Source organism: Pteropus alecto, unplaced genomic scaffold (assembly GCF_000325575.1).
Source record: "Pteropus alecto unplaced genomic scaffold, ASM32557v1 scaffold65, whole genome shotgun sequence".
NCBI lineage: Eukaryota > Metazoa > Chordata > Mammalia > Chiroptera > Pteropodidae > Pteropus > Pteropus alecto.
In genome coordinates, this window is record NW_006439191.1 from 6,332,791 (window position 1) to 6,352,347 (window position 19,557).

The following is a 19,557-nucleotide window of genomic DNA, read 5'->3' on the forward strand; positions in this document are numbered from 1 at the left end:
AGGTACGCGGTGCACGTGTGTGCAGAGGGCTCGCAGCCGGAAGTCGCTAGGTAATGCTAAATTAAAGACTTCACGAAACAGTACTAGCAGCATGTAATTTAGGTCGTTACCAGAAGAAATAGCTAAAAGAGTTGAAAGTGGTTTCCTTGGAGGGTGAGACTGGGGAATGAGGAAGCTCAGGGCTGGGCCCGCTGTACTTCATTAGAAATCGAACGGAATGGCTCGACATTCTAAACAACGTACGAAAGAGTACGATGAAAAATAAAATTTAACAAATGCTCAGGAAACACACAGATGGAAATAACAATAGCATGCTTTTCATACTGCAGCTGGCACTGGAGCTCTTACACGGCAAATGCTTCGCAGGCATTAACTCATATGTTCCTTACAACAATGTCATACAATAGACACTACTATTTTCTCGACTTGACAGTTAAGTAAAGGGAAGAACGGAGAAGTTAAGTTTTTTGCTCAGGAAATGGTGGAACCAGGAGGAGAAGCCAGACACTCTAATTGCGGAGGCTGCACACAGAGGCCAAGATAAGGACTCAAGCAGCGCACTGTACCGCTGCGGAATTGTTTAGAACTCATCCTACAAATACTTTATGCAGCAGATATTCATTGCCTACGTGTCGGGTATTGTTTCTGGTGCTGGGGACATACCAGTGAGTAAAGCAAAGACTCTCTGCCCTCATGAAGCTTAAAGAGAGGGGCAACAGGGGCACTGAGGAAGACACTTGTGCAGCAGCGTGTGATGGCACTGGTGGGGGCGGGCCCTCCTCACACTGAGCAGACTTGAAGGAAACGGGGAGCAAGCCTAACGGATAGTTGCAGGGAGGCTGTGCAAAGGCCCTGAGACGGGAGAGGGCTTGGCGTGCTGGGGGAACAGGAAAGCGGCCGCTGCGCCTGGAGCAGGTGAGTAAGTTAAGCTGGGAGGAGACGGGTCAGGGAGGAAGCCAAGAAGGGCACGGTCAGGTCGCAGATGGCCTTGTAGGCTAAGATAAGGACTTTAGCTTTTACTTGGCATGAAATAGAAAACTATTCAGGATTTTACGGCAAAAATTTTTTTTTTTAAGATCTTTATTGAGATCTAATTTAAAGTACACAGTTTTTTGATAAGTTTGGACGTATACACACATGAAACCATTACACCAACCACCATAATGAAGATACCCATCATCCCAACAGTTTCTCGATGCCCCTTTGTCATCCTTCCCTCCAGTCCCTCCCTGGCCCTTACCCCACACCCGTCAACAACCGATGGGTTTCCTGTCACTATTACGTTAGTTTACATTTCCGAGAATTTTATATAAATGTGTTACATGTATCAATTCTTTATCCATTTTTATTACTGAATTGTATTCCACTGTATGAATATACTATATCCATTTACTTGTTTATGAACATTTGGGGTGTTTCTTTTGTTGAACTGTTATGAATAAAAATGCTAAGAATACTTGTTCTCAAGTATCCACCTGGACCATATAGTCAGTAGGTCTATGTTTAGCATTGTAAGAAATTATTTTCCAGGGGGTGTGTTCTAGTTTATGTTCCCCATGACAATTCTACATTGTGTAAGGTCAACCTTTTTCATTCTGGCCCTTTGTAAGTTCTAAGTGGTACCTTATCGTGGTTTTGCTTTGTATTTTCCTAATGAATAGTGATGTTTAACATATTGCCATCCACATATCTTTGGCGTCTCTTCAAACGTGTGCTTGGTTTTCATTTTAGTTGATTTATTGAGTGACTAGAGTTCTTTGTATATTCTCGATATGCGCCTTTTACCAGACCTACGATTTGCAAGTTTGCTCTTCCATTCTGCAGGCTGCCTTTTCATTCTCTTAACAGTGTCTTTCGAAGAGCGGAGTTTTCCATTTTGATGAAGGCTAACTTATCCGTTTGTTTTTTTATGAATCGTATTCTAGAGTTTTATCTAAAAGTCTTTGCCCAGTCCAAGGTCACAGAGATTTTATCCTGTGTTTTCTTGAAGTTTTATATTTTTAGATTTTGTATTTAGCTCGTATTTAGCTCATTTCGTATATTTTTAGATTTCGTATTTAGCTCATTTCATATTTAGCTAATTTGAGTTAAGTCTGCTATATAGATTGAGGTATGCACCCAGGTTCATTTTTTGCAAATGGATACCCAATTATTCCACTACCATTTTGCTGAAAATACTATTTTTTCTCCACTAAATTGTCTTTATACTTCCTCAAAAATCTGTTGTCTATATATATATGAATGTATTTCTTAACTCTATGTTCTAGCCCATTGATCTTTTTTCTATCTTTGCACCGATACCATACTTTCTTGATTACCGTAGCTTTAAAATAAGTCTTGAAATCAGGCACCGTTACCCTTTTGACTTTATTTTTTTTAAGTTTGGCTATTCTAGGACCTTTGCATTTCCATGTGAATTTTAGAATTGGCTTGTCAATGTCTATAAAATAGCCTTATAGGATTTTTCTTTGGATCGTATTAAATCTATAGATAAATTCTGGGAGAACTGAACTGACATCTTAAGAATCCTGAGTCTCCTGACCCACAAACAAGGTGTCTCTCTCCAGACAGGCAGGCTCTTCTTCCATCTCTCTCAGCAATGTTTCCATGCACCAAAAACTTTGATGAAGTACTTAGGGGTAAATCTGATAAAATATGCGTAAGATCTATCCAGTAAAAACTATAAAACACCACTGAGAAAACCTGAAAAAGACCTAAGTATTTGGTTCTTAATTATATGTTCTATTTCTTGCTTGGTATTTTTATTATCTTCCTGTATTTCTTTTAGTTATGCGAAATTAAAATTTTTCGACTTGTTTGTTCCAACACTTCTGCTTCTGTTGGAATCAGTAATCCAACATTATTTTCTTTTGCAAAGGCTGTTCTCAAATGTCTTATTCTCTTGTCCTACTGGGCAGTGTTGTGGGGAAGGGGCAGTGTTGTGGGGAAGGGCCAGTCTTCCGGTCAGCCCCAAGTCCTTCAGTGATGGGAAGGAAGGAATCGGGGTAAAGAGGCTTTGATACTAGGAACACACACAGCTCCCCAGTTAGGAAAACTCCCTCTCCTCACTCCCAGAGAGAAGGAGAAAGAGCTGTGATTCTCGAGCTCTGCGGTCGGTGGGGGCTGGAGCGAAGACATACTTTGTGGCTGAGTCCTATTAGATTCTCCGTGTTCCTCACAAATGCAGTGCCGTGAGCTTCTTCGTAGGTGGTCGGCCTTTCTCTGTGGATTCTAAGATCTTCTCCTTGTTTTTGGTGTACTATCGCACGCTACTAAGTGTGGATTTCTTGTTATTTATTCTACTTGGTGTTCACTGTGCTTTCTGCATATGTATCTAGGGGTTTATAACTTTCATCAGTTTGGGAAATTCTTAGCCAACTTCTTTTCGAATATGTTTTTTTCCCAGCCTTTCTGTAGTCTCCACCAAGGACTCCGATTAACTATACCTTAGACCTTTTCTGTAGTTCTTAATTGCTCTTTCGTTTTTCCAACTCTTTGTGTTTTTATGCTATATTATGGCCTATTTCTTCAGAGGTAATTTCATTTGACTAATTATCTCATTAAAAATCATATTTCTCATTTCTAATAATTATATTTTTTAATTCAATTCTGCCTGGTTAATTCTAATAGGGATCTGTTGCCTGCTCATTTTATTTTTATAAACATTTCATCCATAGTTATTTATAACCTGTATAAGTTTTATACAGATTATAATTTTAATTCATATTTTATAATTTTAGGCTCTGACATTCTTAGGGGTAAACACATTGATTTTATGTTGACTGACTGTCATTGGTGGTCAGCTTCTTATCTGTTTGGCAGTTTTTGGTTGTCTAAATTAGGTAGGCAAGATAGGATTTACATTTGCTTCTGCAGGTTTTCTAGTGGGTTCTCCGTTGGGGGTTAGTACTTACAAGCTACATTGCCTGCTTGGGAATGTTAAATGCAGTGGCTAGCAAACTAGCAATGGGAAGCCATCGGATGCAGTGGTGGCTGCTAGGTCAGTTATCTTGTTTAAGACTGAATAAGTATAAATTTCAGCGTAGCAGTTCTGATCAATATTCTGAAAGCCACGTTCATTTAAACAAAAATTAAGTTTTCAGAGATACCACATGTAAACTTTGAAAATATATCATCTAACAATAAACTGGCACAAAACTTTGTATTAAAAAAAAGAGAACATCGACTAGGCAATATAAAATGAGCAGGAACCTAGAAGCACTTTTAAAAAAAGATTATGTTTTCTATATATTCATTTATATATGAGAAGAAGAAATTCACATGCTGCTCTTTCATGAGGTCTCAGTACCATTTAAATTTGGGGGAAAAGATTAATTCTACTTTTTAAAATCAAAAAATAACATAATTAGTCTAAATCCTGACCTAAAATTCATTAGTTATCGGAGATATAAATTTTTTCTTTTAAAAATTCATTCTTTATTGTTCACCAGCTTTTAAAAATACACTTAAAATGGTATCTTTCTAATCATTACTAGTAATCCAAAAACATATTCTTAAAAATAACACATAAAATATTTTAAGTTGGCTCTTTAGAACCAAAGAAAACCCAACTACAACTCACCGTATTCATACCGGTATGAAAAACAATGGCACATGATTAAATGAACAGAATTAGAAGTGATTTTAATTCTTACCTGCTGGCCGTTTTCACAGAGCAGTTCTTCTTGTGTCCTCTCTCGGGTCGGTTATCTCTCAGAAGCTGGTGCTATCCAAAGTGTTAAGACAAAGTTGTAGAAACAAAAATATTTTCATTATATGACTTGGTAAGTAGAAGAGGGTTCTTCTCATTTAAAGGGACACATTCCTTCACTTGCGTTACTTTTTTTCCCCCTACTGGTTTCTCTTGCAACGAAGGCTGCTACTCTTCCTAGCGATGCCACTGAGCATCCTGCAGGAACGTTAGCAGGAGCGGGCAGTGCGGAGCTTCTCCGACGGCTCCCCTGCTCTCGCAGTCAGCCAGTACCCGGCCCAAGGCTGGAGGTCCAGACCTCCCTTCTGGCCCTGGTACCCTGGACTGGTCCTGGTAAAAGTGACATAACTTTTCTTACCAACGGCATCTTCTGCTGTGTTCAGCTGCGAAGTTTGGGGGGCTCTGTCACCTGTACTGACTCAAAGATCTAACATTATTTCCTCTGATTTTACTGGCCTAACATGGCAAAGAAACACACTTAAAACATACGTTTTCAAAGAAATTACTAGTTTTGAAATAGGTAATTAGAAAATACATATATTTGGTTTCCTTCTCAAAATGCCTCACCATCTACTTTCTTTCACGCTTACTTTTTTTCTATTTGAAAAGATAAAAAAAAAAAGGTCAACTTTGTTTACTACATGGTCACTAAAACTATAGCTTATTTATACAGAAAATGATTATACACAACACTAGGCTAAAAAGGAGTTGTACATCCTATCAGAAATTAGTCCGAAGAGAAACGAAAGTCTTAGAACTAATACTGCAGGACAGATCTGGGTTCTTATCCCTGCTGGGCACATAGCTAACAAGTCACTTGATTTTTAGTAACAGATCTACCATTTACAACTGTGCAACCTTAGGCAAAGCACGTAAGCTCGGTAAGTCCCAATCTTCCTCTGTAGAATGGGGATGATACCATCTACCTGTAAGGCCACTCTGTCAAACAAGACAAACCACGTCAGATGCCTAGCGCTATGACCAGAACATTAAGAAGTGCTGGAAAAGGGTTCCAATGCTACCATTATGATTATAATTAACGAGCCTGGCTGTCGATGAGTATTGTATCTGACCAGTATCAATGACTTTTAATGAAATAACTGCTTCGAACTATTGAATGACATCGTTTAAAATCAATTATCAGCAACACTCGGCCATCTTTGAGAAGGAACAGACCTTAATTAGATCAGCAGGCATGTGGTTGGCTCACTCAGTCTTTTAGGAATATCTTAACTAAATACGTATATATTAAATAAATACCCACTTCTTAACTAAATATCTTAACTAAATAAGTACATATTAAATTTATCTTAAATACCTACTTCTGCCCATCCCCACTGCTGCCATCCTAGTCCAGACCATCACCTTCTCTCACCTGTAACAGCCTCCCCAATGCCTCCCAGCCTCCAGCCTTGCTCCCAGCTAATCCGTTTTCCACACTGCGGCCAGTAATTCTAAAATTAGACCTGATTACATTACTCCCTTCAGGTAAACCCCACAATCTTGTGCAAGGTTTTTGTGACCCTTCATAATTTGATTACATTTCTAAACTCATAATGCATTATATTTCCTCCTACCCCCAACCTAACCTCCTTCTAAATTCTATATCCCAGCCATGTCAAACTTTTAAGTTTGGGGCGTGTATCACATTCTCGTTCCCCTTTGGCCCTTAACTTCAGTTATTCAATCAATCTGTTTGCATAGCCAAGGTCCAGCACATTGTCTGGGATTTTTTTTTTTTTTTTATTGCTCAATAAATATTTGTTGAATGAATGAATAAATGAGATAAAAAAAATAAGAGTGAGATCTAGTGTCTGATATGTGGCTGAAGCCATATCTCATTATTACTACTTATAAAAAAATAGCAACGATTTATCTAAAGTCCATTAATCTGAAAGTGTTTCAACTTAGAAACATTTCGTACCATGAAAACTAAATTGTTTCTGAAAATAATTAATTACTTTGGCATTTCTAAGTCTAGTGCCTTTAAAAAAATACATATACAAACCAACATTTGTGACACAGATAGCTGGAGGTGACGTGATGAAATCTCTACCTCCACCTTAAATTAATGATACTAGTTAACTGACATTTCTAATTTTAAGATAAAAGACAGATATTTGAACACTATTTATTCCTGAGGTTTGTGTTAAAAACGGCAAAAAACTCAATATCCCCAACGCAAGGTTCTGAAATAGAATCCTATAGTTTTAAAAAACGTAACTGTAATGATCAAAATAAATATTAGGCCGTGCCTAGGGCATCTGGCTAGTTCTCGGAGAGGCCACCACCTGGATGAACTTAAATGTGATAGCACCTTCTCCGAACTCTGACTTTATGGCTCTTTCCATTAGATTCATATGGGGATTTCTTTTCCTCCTCAAATTTATAGTTTTGATGGGCTTTGTACAGAAAAAGAGACAAATATTGGAATTATTTAATACAATCTACCTCTATTAAGAAACCGTCACAAAACTATCTCACTTTATCAATAAAATTATAAATGTGGGTGTCACTTTGCAAATTTACCATCAAACTCAGGTTAAAAAAAATACAGGCGCAGATGTCTGGGTCATGAATTTAACAAGTTAATATGGGACCCTACATCTTTTAAGGGGCAGAGATGAAAAAGGTAATCCAGAGGGTTACTAAAATGGAAGACATGTATTTGAAAGATTCCCAACATGTTTCTGTTACGCCCCAAAGAACAAAAACGAAGAAAGAGATCGGTCATAAATTCACAATGAAAAGAAACAAGGCTCCTTGAGCTCTGCTCTAATAAGCAAGGGTAGATAGCTCACTAGGCTTTGAGAAACTTTTCCTTCTTCTTATGGATAGTTTTTCTGTTTCCTTGAATTCCTATCAGTGTCACAAGCGAGGTCATCACTTTTCAGGGTTCTGACTCAACAATGTCAACTCTGACTAAAAACTTCTGAAGATGGTGCGAAGTGCTTCTTACCTTCCCACTTTCAGATTTCTGGACTTAGGCCAAACGAAGAGACAATTCCCTTATTAGTGACCTGCAGATGCACATTAAAAAATGACTCACATAAGAATTACATTAACGCTCATAAACAGAAAACCTAGTACGATGCGAGGCTCACAAAAGGGACATGATATTGCTGAATCGAACCAGGAAGCAAAGATCCCCCCGGGTCTAATGGTTCTCGCTCTTACAGCACGGGCACTAAGAATCTCTGTGGCTACTCACGATACGCTTGCAAGATAACTTAGAGTGTCGGGTCCCTAACGCAAGCGGAAGAAGCGCGGAGCCCAATTCCTGCTCCTCCGAATTCCAGCTCTCCTAACTGCCCGATATTAGGGAGGCAGTCAAGCTCAGGAGTGTTTGTTCTGGCAGACACTTTTTCGGTAACTCCTTGGAGGTCTACCAAACAATTTCAAGTCTCTTCACACTCAGTATCCTCGACCTTGAAAAGGAGAACTAAGTAATATCTACACTATGATCTACGACTCATTAAGATACATGGAAACTCAGTCAAAATGTCAGACCATACGAAGTTCACGGAGGAAAAGCCTCAGGATTTAAAAAGACCAAAGAGAGAGAGAGAGAGAGAGAGAGAGAGAGAGAGAGAGAGAGAGAGACAGATGCTTCATAAAGCTGCCTCTTCCGCCAACTTCCATTTCTGACCTGACTGCTCTTTCTCCTTCAGAGGGCCCTCTCTCTGGTTTTCTCAAACATCTATCAACATATTATAATTCTTCTTTTCTGCCTCAGAACGTAACCACCTCAGGGGAAAAGCTATGTTGTTTCGGCAGGTATCTCTTTTTGTAAAAGTGCAGAGTAGATGAATGGTGGAAAATAGTGATTTACTGAATGCGTAATAAAGAAACGATAAGTGCACGCGGTGTAGACAGAAGCGGAATTGAACACAAAAGAAGAGCAAGGGAGAGGAATCAGAAGATGGGGAGAGGGGAGAGGGTGGAGTTTCAAAGGAAGCGGGGTTACCATTTCTGCCATTTCTTTACGTTTGTTAGTGGGTATCGGGAAAATAACAGGTGCTCGCCCATGCGAACGGGCACTCGACAGCATGTTGAAGGATTTTACGCGTCTTCATGGTCTCGCATTTTGTCACTTGCATCTAGGTTTAGCCAATAGTTTGCTGTGCGATAGTGAAGCCTAAGTTGAACTAAGACAATTTTATCCCTCGAAATCTGAGTAGTCTGTGTATTTGAACACACATATGTACAGTTGATCCTCATTATTCGTGGATTCCATTTTTGTGAACTCATCTATTTGCTAAAATTTATTTGCAATTAAAAAAAAAATCACTCTTTCTGACACTTGTGAACTCACAGATGTGCACAGTGGTCAAACCTAGTCCCTTGTAGTTCTCGTTCCCAGGCGAGGTTTGATAAGGAGAGGCTCTGTCTTCTCCTTTGAGCTCTCATACTGTAAAGAGTCTTTTCGCGGTCTACCTAGTGCTACTTTTTTTTTTTTTTTTGTATCTTTGGGCTCGTAAGGATGATTACGTTTCTTTAAAATGGTCCCCATGCCTTGCGCGGAAGAGATTTCTAGCATTCCTAAGTGCAAGAGAGCTGTGATGGGCGGGCCTTCTGGAGAAAACACGCGCATTCGATAAGCTCTCCTCAGGCAGAAGGTACCGTGCTGCTGGTCACGAGCGTTCAAAGTTAAGGTCTCCACGATACGGAATAAATGAGGTGTCTCGAAACAAACGCGCATCAAACAACGTTGTGCGTTGATAGGCTAGCGACAAAGTTGTGACCATAGGCTCTCAGGAAGCTGACTTTTCTGTATTTGATATTTTAGTGTTCGTCCCAACTTTACAGAAAATGCCTACTGCAAATAACAAGAACCGACCGTATTTATTAATTAATAATGTATGTAGTTGAGATAAAAATCTGAACTGGTGTATCAAAGTTCAAGCAATAGGCTGATTCATAAATTGATCAAAAAGATTTTAAAAATTAAAAGAATTGAAACTGGTTAACTTTCTTATCTATACGTTATCGGTTACTAGTTTAACTGCAGAAATAAGGGATGGCTGGAAGCAATCAGTAATACTGTGATCTAAGACAGTAATTTATAACATCATTTTAGTGATTATAGAATTTTAAAAGGTAGAAAATGAGTTTTAAAAAAACAGTATTTTGGGATAAAGTGTATCCTGATGCAGCTTACTTCTAGACGCAGGATCTTACATTGTCCATAGAGAGACCTGAACCGTTTGGGAAAGCAGAGCGTCTAATTTTTACATTCTGAATAATAAGATGAACACATCATAGATGCAGCCTGGTTAATTCCCAAATCTTTAGAAATGGCGTTACATATTCTATTATTATGGGAGAAATATTTTTCAAAAGGAAAATCGCTCTCGTGGAAAAAGGCAAGTTTACAAAAAAATCATTAAAACTGAATTCCCAAGATATTTTTCTTCATTTAGGCTCATATGCGTTAGGAAATACATGGTCTAGTTTAGAATGAAGTACTTGGCACCTTTTATAAGTAAGAGGAACGACAGCCCAGCTTAGCAATAAAACACCACCAATGAAGCAACGCTTCCGATTGTGGCCCCCACGCCCGAGCCCCTCTTCACCTGTCTCTCTACCTGCCTGCCCGCCTCTAAGAAGAAACGACTCCCGGGGAGCTGGGGTCTATCATTCCATGTATTTAAAGGTATCCCCTATATATGATATTTTTGACTCACTTAAAAAATAACTTTTATAATCAATAACAGAAAAAAAGTGTAGGAAGGTTGCACAGCCTAAAGTATATATGCTTTAAAAGTGATAAAAAAAAAAAAATTAAGCCCTAAATTACATTACTATGATGCACAGAGAGAACTAGTACCTTCAAGGGACAAAGAAAGTAAACTACTTTATATGTAAACTTTTTGTGTAAAGTTAACGAAAATGAATGTCAAGTTCTTCCTAAGTCAGCTAATCATTGTATTGCCATGTATACTAATAAGAGATTTAAAAAATCTCATCTAGAAATACAACAAACTTGTAAGAAACTATTGCCACTTTCTAAACGTTAAAGATTAAAACCATCCTCTTGCCCCCCTGAACAAGCCCGATTCCGTCTGATCTCGGAAGCTAAGCAGGGTCGGGCCTGGTTAGTACTTGGATGAGAGACCACCTCGGAAGACCAGGTGCTGTAGGCATAAAAAATAAGGTTTTGTAAGCTGACAAGGTCCTTGCAATCTGTAAGGTCAACCAAGGGTTGCCTCGCCTAAAAAAAATGAAATAATAAATCAATGAATGAATGAATGAATGAATAAATAAATCGATCCTCTTGCTGGCTAATCTCATGTTTAATACAAATCGATGGCAGGAAGAGACCAAGCAGATGCTTACTGAGCATCATTCGCTTGGTCGGTGTCATAAGCCCTGGTCCTATTCACTCCTTTTTAAAGAAACGGGGATTCACATCCCTTCTCATAAAGCTGATCGAGTACGCTGAAGGGAGAGAGTTAAATATTAGAAAGGAACGCAGAGATTTCCTTTGGGTTCGGACGCTGCTTACCTGGCCATGCTCCGTCCGGGCCCCAGCGCCAAACCAGTGGCTGCAGAGGGAAGAGAAAAGGAGTCAGCACACGCCGTTCGCATCATCCATCTGCACGGGCCGCGGAAACGTGCTCGCCGCCAGCCACGGGGCCTTAAATGTGCTTTATTTTAATGGATGTTTCATGTAATTCTAGACTTACACCAATTCTGACAGAAATGTAAGAGTGCTCATAGCCCAGTAATTTTCAATTTAATAAGCAAACTCAGTTAGAATTAAATTTCCATTTAATTATGTTAACATAAACTGCTGGGACTATTCATTTTGCGAATCAATTCTGGTTATAAAATCTACAAATGCTATCACTTACCACAACTTAATTATAGCATCATTACAACAAATTATGACCTTTTGATTGTGGGAGTTTTAAAAAAAACGTTAAGAACACAAGAATATTACATGCTCTGGCTATGCCTCAGCACGTGCATTCTGGACATTAGCTGAAGGTACCTTGAACCCGATTCTTCCACAGTTAAAAAAAAAAAAAAAAGCCCAAGTAAACAAAAAGGTTTAAAATCAGCAGCGTCTTGTCTCATCTTTTCTGACCTGTAAGCTCTGTCCAGAGAAACTACTGTCACTTCTTCTGGCCTTTTCTTTTGGTATTTAATGATGTATTTCAAAAGAATGGGATTATACCGATGTTTTGTGATTGATTTTAGACGTGAAGGACTGACTCCCCACGACTGTAAACTTAGCCCCTTTGAAACTCCCAACCCCTTATTTCCAGTTGTAACACCGTTTTTGATTAATCAGTTGTGAAGGCAGATATAACTGTGTGAACACTTCGCGGTGCTGAAATTTTCATTTCTCCTGAAGACGAGAGTTGTCTTGTTTTTCTTCCTTGGCTATTTTTTTCTGTGTACTCACTGGCCTTCTTTATGAGAGCTGTGGAATCCTTATCACTGCTAATTTTCAAATATTAAAAAAGGTGTCTGACAATATACCCATCCCTTCCCCACCGCCTCCCCTAAGCCTTCTGTCCGCTTGGTCTCATCCCGGTGGCTCTTCTCCAGATCTGCTCTGGGTCTTGCCTTTGCCTTCACTGGGCCTTCCTGTCATCGCTCTCCTTTGCCGTCCCTCTGTTCCCTGAATCCCATAGCTTCTCGGTTTATTTCAGCCTTTTCCCAAAGCGCTCACTTGAACAGTATCTTGAGAGGGCTGGAGAAGCACATTGTTGAGTTGACCTTTTCTCCCCTTTATCTGTCTGCTTGCTTCTTCACATGCGTAGTTTCCAATTTACCAACCCAATGCTTCTTCCTGTTCTCTTAAAAATGCGATCTGTGTTTTCCCTCTCTGGATGCTTTAGGCAGTTTCTAATTCACTCGTACTGAGCCCTTGTCATCACTGGGATGGGCGAGATCTTTCCATCCAGAGATCTGGCTCTTTTGATACAAGAAAATTTGCTCATTTGTTTTCTTTATTTCCCTCTCTTATCACTGTTTTTTTTTTTCTTTCCTGCTGGAAGCATGTGCCGCAAACAAGAAAGAAGTTTTACACAGGAGTTTAAAAAGAATGATCTGGAAGGGGCAATAACGTGGGGTAGGGCGATGGTGGCCGCCGTGCCCGTGGTTTACCTGTGGGCGGCCTGTCATACTCCCCCTGGCAGATTCGGATGCTTCCCATTCTAAACTTTCAGTGACTTTGCTCCTGCACAGCACTTATGTTCCTATCTTGCAGTTGTTTGTTTACCCTGATGGAGAATCGAGGTCCTTGAGAAAGGGATGGTGATTATAGTCGAAGTAACGGAACTGTAATAGTGGTCGTAGAAAACGTGGTAGTAGCAGTAGGAGAAGGGGCCGTACAAACCCACCGCCTCCCGATGAATGTCAGGGGTGCGGGGTCCCGTGCTAGGCGTCGCACAGAGACGACCTCATTTAACCTCACGACAGCCTCGTGTGGTTCCCAAGCTCAGTTCTCTCTCTCGGACACAGACGCGGCTTGGGCATGTCTAGGAACAAAGCCTGACGTACATACAATGAAACTCGCCGCACCTCCCTCATAGTGTTGAGAGCCTTCGATCAGACTAAGAAAGAATCTGGGGCATAGCAGTAGCTTTAAATCCAACCTCCCCTCGTAGCACCCAGTGACATATAGTAATATGTGAACTTGTCTTCTGTGATTTTTAATTCCTAAGTGTCAGTAAAGACACCAGTGCTCCTGGGTGATATTTCTAGGTCCCCAACAGGTGTAGCACGTTATCAAGTATGTAAAAGATGCTTAGAACACTGGTTTCTTCACTTGGCTTTTGGCCGAGTGAGAGTAGTGTCTGACTTTAGAAAAATCAGATTACCTGTAAAATGAAGAAGCGATACTACTATGACTGCTTCTAAGAGGCAATAAAAGCATTGAAAAGTGCCGATGAAAACTCTGAAAAATAAAGTATACTATCCAAATAAAGCAGCAGCAGCAGCAGCATCCTGAAACGTTTTATACTTATTTCAATAATCTTTCTATATTTTACACAAGTATTTTGTAAAAATGTCTTACATAAGAGAGGCCCGTTTTTATCCTTACTCTATAACTAAAAATTAAGACATATGTAAGCTAAATGACTTACCCAAGGGAATCGGTAAATCAGAGGAGGAATTGATCCAGTATATCTTATTTATCTCAACCTAAAGTTAAAGCCACTTTCATGATAAAGCAATAGATGCTAAATTTCAAAGTGCAGAAGTATTCCCAATGAACATAACCTTTAATCCAGGCAAAGCCTGCTGTAAGCAAACTCGATATTTATACAAAAGATAAAATAAGGGGTGAATATTTACTTTTTAAAGGAATTCATCATAGGATTATAGGTAATTACCTATGTGCATTTAAAATAAATTTTGATGTACATACGATTCCTCAGGTAAATATCCTATACTTTAAAATGAAATAAAAGAAAAATATAAATATCAATTTTAAAGATTAATAAATCATATTTAATCAATTTAAAAATAACTATCTTATAAATGATTGGAAAAAAGAGTGGAAAAATTCTGGAACCATTTAAGTTCAGTACATAAAAGGAGGTAGAATAAATAAAAAGTAACCGCGTTTGGTGTCTTAAAAATTTTTTAAAGTAGGTAGTCATATGTTAACTTTATTTTCCACATTTTAACACATGTATTTTCAGAAAAATTAACAATGACTAAATGTAAATTTAAAATCTTAACATGTTTTTTCTCAGAAATTATATCCTAATTCCTCTGTTTTTGTTGGACTGAGGTTCTTGTCACTTTTTGTGTATCTCTTTATAGTCAGTTTAATGAATATTTCATTTATCTGGGCTCAATATTTTCTCTGAAAAGAAACCTATAGCATGCTAACAATTGGTCTTTAAATATAGTAGTACATTTTCCAAAAAAAGTAATTTTTAGACGGTATATGAATCAATTCGTACAATTATAAGTGTTATGTTATTACAGTAATCGTGTTTTTTATCACGACACTGCAAGGCTTCTCAATATCTGTACATAGCACGCCGGCTTACCTCCAAGTCCAAGACTTCGTGTTCTGAAAAGTTGGTTGTTCACCAAATTTCTGAGTAGTTTCTTTTTTATAGCTGAAATTACTCTAAAATATAATTTTTCCAGAAACCACCCAAACTTCATTGACCTACCTCTGCTACTCATCCGCTGAGCTACGCATTCTCAGTGAGGTGAGCCTTTCCACACTGAGCGCCAGCCTGGATGTTATTCTATCCACGCTAAAAACATCCTTTTCCGTCCCCAGCTCAGCAGCCCCGTTTCTTCTGATTTGTCGCTTTCTAGGCTGCCCTACAGGAAACTTTGTTAACCATGTGACCACCTAACCACGTGGCTTCAAAACTGAAATTCCTAAATGATACTGTTTTAGAGCCTGCAAGCTATTTCCCCCTAGTTTTTAAAATCTACTTGCAAGTTTCGAATTCCATGAGGTAAAATTATTTTAAGTATTCCTGTATGAGACTGTTTTTGGAGTGATTTTCCAAAGTGAAACAAACATTGACTTAGAGGAATCATGATTAACTGAATGAAAGTCGTTGTCGCTTACTATCCAATTAGTGGTTTCTAAATATTTAGGAACTTAATGACGATTTCTAGCCATTCTCACAGGTCCCAGATTACAATAACTGTGAGGGAAACTGCAGTTAGGATTAAATAAAACCACAGTTAGTCTGTACTTCTGCTGTGCGCTGAGCAGGCACTCGGAAAGGGGCGTGACTTCCTATCAGTTCTGGCAGCGGAATCCATAACCTTGAACCCAGAGCCTGTGATTCACGTAGGCAGCACTGTGCTGTTTATTATAAGAAACCTAAACAACAAGAGAAAGTCTCTAACCACGGCAAATCCATGGTCCATCGAGGGTTATGAAACATGCATATAATAATTACGTGATAAAGAGCGATGTGATAAATACTATAACGGAGTAGAAATAAAAGCCTAATGGGACAACACAGAAGATAGGGAGAATTGCTGGTGGGAATTTGGGGCAAAATGCCAAAGATTCCTTCAAAGAAGGCTGTGGCAGATACTGTTATTGCTTCTTCATAGCCTTGGAACTACCTACTTCCAGACTTATGGCTATGTCAGTAAACTAAACTGCTGTTTGTTTAAACCATTCTTTGCAGGATTTTTGCAATGCTTTTTTTCTGAAAGCATGTTATACAACATTGGTTTTCAACAATCTTTGAAGATATACTGTCTGAAATAATTAAGAAAACATCCTCACATATTTTATGTAGACATCTAAATTTTTTCACAATCAATTGAAATCTTTACAAAGGATTGGCTTTCTACCAATCACATATATTGCTTTGAAAATAAAACCATAAACCATGCTTTCAAATAAATATGTTGGAATCCAAATATCACTGTGATTGAATATTAAAAAAAAAAAAGACAAGTACTTCTTTAAAAGTTGAAAATTTTACAGGATTTATTTTTCTCTTTTCTCTAGTTCACTGCCTCACAGAAGTTCATCCTAATGTAAACTATTTTTATGCTCAAAAGCCTTTTATTAATAACCCTATTATATAGTCCTCTGCATGTGTGCATATACATACACACATATATACATACTTTTCTTAAATTTCCGAGTATAAAACTAGAGTTAAAAAATCATTTGGAAAAGTTTATCAGTCAATGCTGATAAAAACTGTTAGTTGATAAGGTCAACTAATTAAGCCAGTATAAATATAACATATTTCGATAACACTAAACATAAAAAATAAAATTTAATTAGAACGACATCATTAAAATAACCGTTTTCTCCCCCAATGGTTTGTGTATCCACTGATATTACTGCTAGCATCAATTCTATTCATATTTTTCACTTTTATTGATTTGAATGCTCAGAAACCTTGTTCACGCAGATTAGTAAATGGCAATGAAAGAAATTTGGTTAGAGCGGCCGCTTGCTCACTGAACTCTCTCAGAGTGGTTCTGCTGCTTTCGCCTAGCACGTCCTGATAAGTTGGTGGTTTTTAATCAATCTCGAAGAGCAAATAGGATGTTCGCACATAAGGGCAGGAGGGATGCACGAGCGAGGTCCCAGGCTACGGCAGGCAGTGAAGCGGAGGTTATACTCAGGGAACGGGGGCCGACTAGATAGCGGGACCCTGGGCCTTAAGAGGGAGCGCCGATGGCTAAGGTAGAAAGGTCGCCGGAGCCAGATGATGGAGGGTGTTCGATGATATACTTAGGAGGTCTCCCCAAAAGCAAGAGGCAATACTGCAGGCTGTCGGGAGGGAAAGGAAAGGAGCAGAGCGGGACTTGGGTCGTATGTACTGAAACAGAACAGACGGAAAAACTCGCGAGGCTCCTAAACGCAAAAGATAACAGAGCTTTAATTAAAGACGAGGAGGAGGAAGTTGAAAAGGGTGGGGTCGCCGTGAGATCCTGCAGAAACTGAACTAGCAGCATGCAGGCTGTGAGGTCAGAAAATGACTTCATTTTAATCCTCAGTGTCGAGAGAATGAAAATCAAACCCACTGGGATAACCAGGAAGCTCTAAACGTAGTGACAGCTGAGTTCCTCCCCCAGAGAATCTGATTAAATGGACTGAGAACCTCTGTAGAGGCCGGTGTGGCAGGGCTGTCAGGAGAATACAGTGAGGGTCACACCTGCTAATGTGAGCAGCAATCCTCCGCTGACACTCTCCAGGTTGTCCCATTTTAAATTCACACCTTCATGTCTTCATTCACTCAGTAACAGTTCCCTACGTATCAGCAACTGCGGGCCTGGGCATACAGCGGTGATGAAGAGACGGTATTCGTCTGCCCTCAGAGCTTTTGCAATCGTTACCAAAAAATCTACTTGCTAGAGTTTTTGTTTCATATCAGACTAGAAAAGATGAAAGTATATGAGCCTTTTGGTTGTCATTCTGAGATAATAAATGCTTTACTCTGCTTCCCCCCTCCCCTTCTGTTTAAGGGACAAGAGAGATGCCCTCTTATAGTACAATAAAAAAGAATATGATATCGTAATCTATTAAAATGAATATATAAAATGGCATCTATTTAAATAACATTTTATGTTATATAAATTATTTTTACATTATGTTAATAATCTATATGAAATAAGCTATATCTGAAAAAAATTGTTTCATATTTGCTAAGGACAGGAACTAAAAAATAGGATCCAATGGATCCTAATAGGATTCCTTGCCAGAAAAAAATTCCCTCAATTAATTAATTCACATCTTTCCATACTTTATGGCCTTTCTCAAGTTCAACCAACTTCACAGGAGACATATGGTATTGAGCCAAAATATATAATGTATTTAAGCTCTTGTAACAAAGATGCATTTAGAAATAGAATTAGCTCCTAGAAATTTACCCAGTAATTCACCAAAGTCAAAGCTCAATTACTTAGCTTTTGGAATTATGTAGTAAATGAGTCTCTTCCTCTTGTTGCTGAATGGAAATAAATTCTGGTCCTGTCAGCTCGCGATGGACAGGAGCAGAGAGTGGAGAAGTGACTGAGAAAAAGTCACTTACTCTTCATTTTAGTACTTTAGAAAGAGTTGGAGGAGGAAGGGCATAAGGATGAAGTAGAAGAGTTTGAGGCAACTTAATGTAATGAAAACTTAAATGCTGTCACACAATACATGAGTTTCAATAACGCATGAATTTCAAATTCTACCACAAATAAAATAATGACTGCATTTAAGAAAAAAACTCCATTTAAATTTCTGCCATGGGATTCACAGACATGGTTCTTGCACAAGTGTCATTGGTATATGATATTTACTTTCTCTTAAGATAAGTACAAATTAAACCACCCTTCCTAGCAATAGCTACCAGTTTCCCAAAAGACGCAGAATGCCCCAGACAAGGTTACACGAAGTTAGTGCATCCTGTACTCACTCGTGGTGATGAGAGTCTGGGGAAAAGCGAACCATCCTCTTGTTACTGACGGGGCCAGGAGTGGCCCCCTGAAAAGAGAATGAAAACAAAGCGTTACAGACGAGTTTCTGAAAAGGCAGAGAATTAACAGGGGCATTTGCATTCAAAGATACCGGCTCTAAAATGAAGATTACGGATTCTCAAAATCTAACCAAGATTGCACAGACCCGAAGCATAATATAATTCCTAGTAAGAATGCTGTATTTTTAGTCTCTTGTAGTTCCTCTGCTAGGATTTTAAGACAATTTAAAAAGTAACTTTATGCTAGAAAAAAAAATCTTCCTTAAGAACTAGACCACCAATTCTTCCTTCCAAATACTGTTCAACTGTGCATATATTTAATCACAGGCAAAAACAAAACAAACCCCTTCCCACCAAAAAAAAAGATTAGTGCTGAGCGAATGATATATCCAAGGACCAATGTATTTATAGTTAATTCCTAAATATAAATAGCATGCATGATAATGCTCATATTTTAACACAGACAAAAACTTAGTCAAGGAAGTAGTCGCCAGTCCTTTTTCATAGTTTTCCCATTAGAAATTAAATGTGTATTTACAGAGAACAAATGTAATTTCACCTACAAGAACAATACTTTAATTCTCTATTTCTTAGTAAAATTAAAAATCTGAAAAGAAATAAAAGTTTCATTTTTTTTTCATAATCTGACCCGCTCCCATTTAAAATAAATTTAAAAGTTCCATTTTTTTTTCATTTACAGAGAACTGTAAATCTGAAAAGAATTAAAAGCTTCATTTTTTTTCATTTTCATAATCTGACCCGCTCCCATTTAAAATAAATTCACAATCTTCCTAATCTCACAGAGGGCTCTCGAAGGGAACAGAGAGAGCATCACACTTTACCATCACAATCAACAGGACATAAATTTACAACAAAAGGTCTTGTTATGCTCCGTCATAATATAAG

At 38.5% G+C, this 19,557-nt stretch overlaps 1 protein-coding gene and 1 pseudogene across 4 annotated transcripts in view; one reads left to right on the forward strand and one right to left on the reverse strand.

Moving 5' to 3' along the window:
- Positions 1 to 19,557, reverse strand: part of GPATCH2 (G-patch domain containing 2) — a 140,161-nt gene that overhangs the window by 30,506 nt on the left and 90,098 nt on the right. For all 4 annotated transcript variants that reach the window (XM_006916225.3, XM_015592774.2, XM_015592773.2 and 1 more), the window contains exons 6-8: positions 18,592 to 18,659; positions 11,220 to 11,259; positions 4,656 to 4,726 (exon numbers count right to left, since the gene is read on the reverse strand). In XM_006916225.3, the coding sequence (XP_006916287.1) occupies positions 4,656 to 4,726; positions 11,220 to 11,259; positions 18,592 to 18,659 (179 nt within the window). The remainder of the gene's footprint in view (positions 1 to 4,655; positions 4,727 to 11,219; positions 11,260 to 18,591; positions 18,660 to 19,557) is intronic.
- Positions 10,739 to 10,857, forward strand: LOC112483268 (annotated as a pseudogene).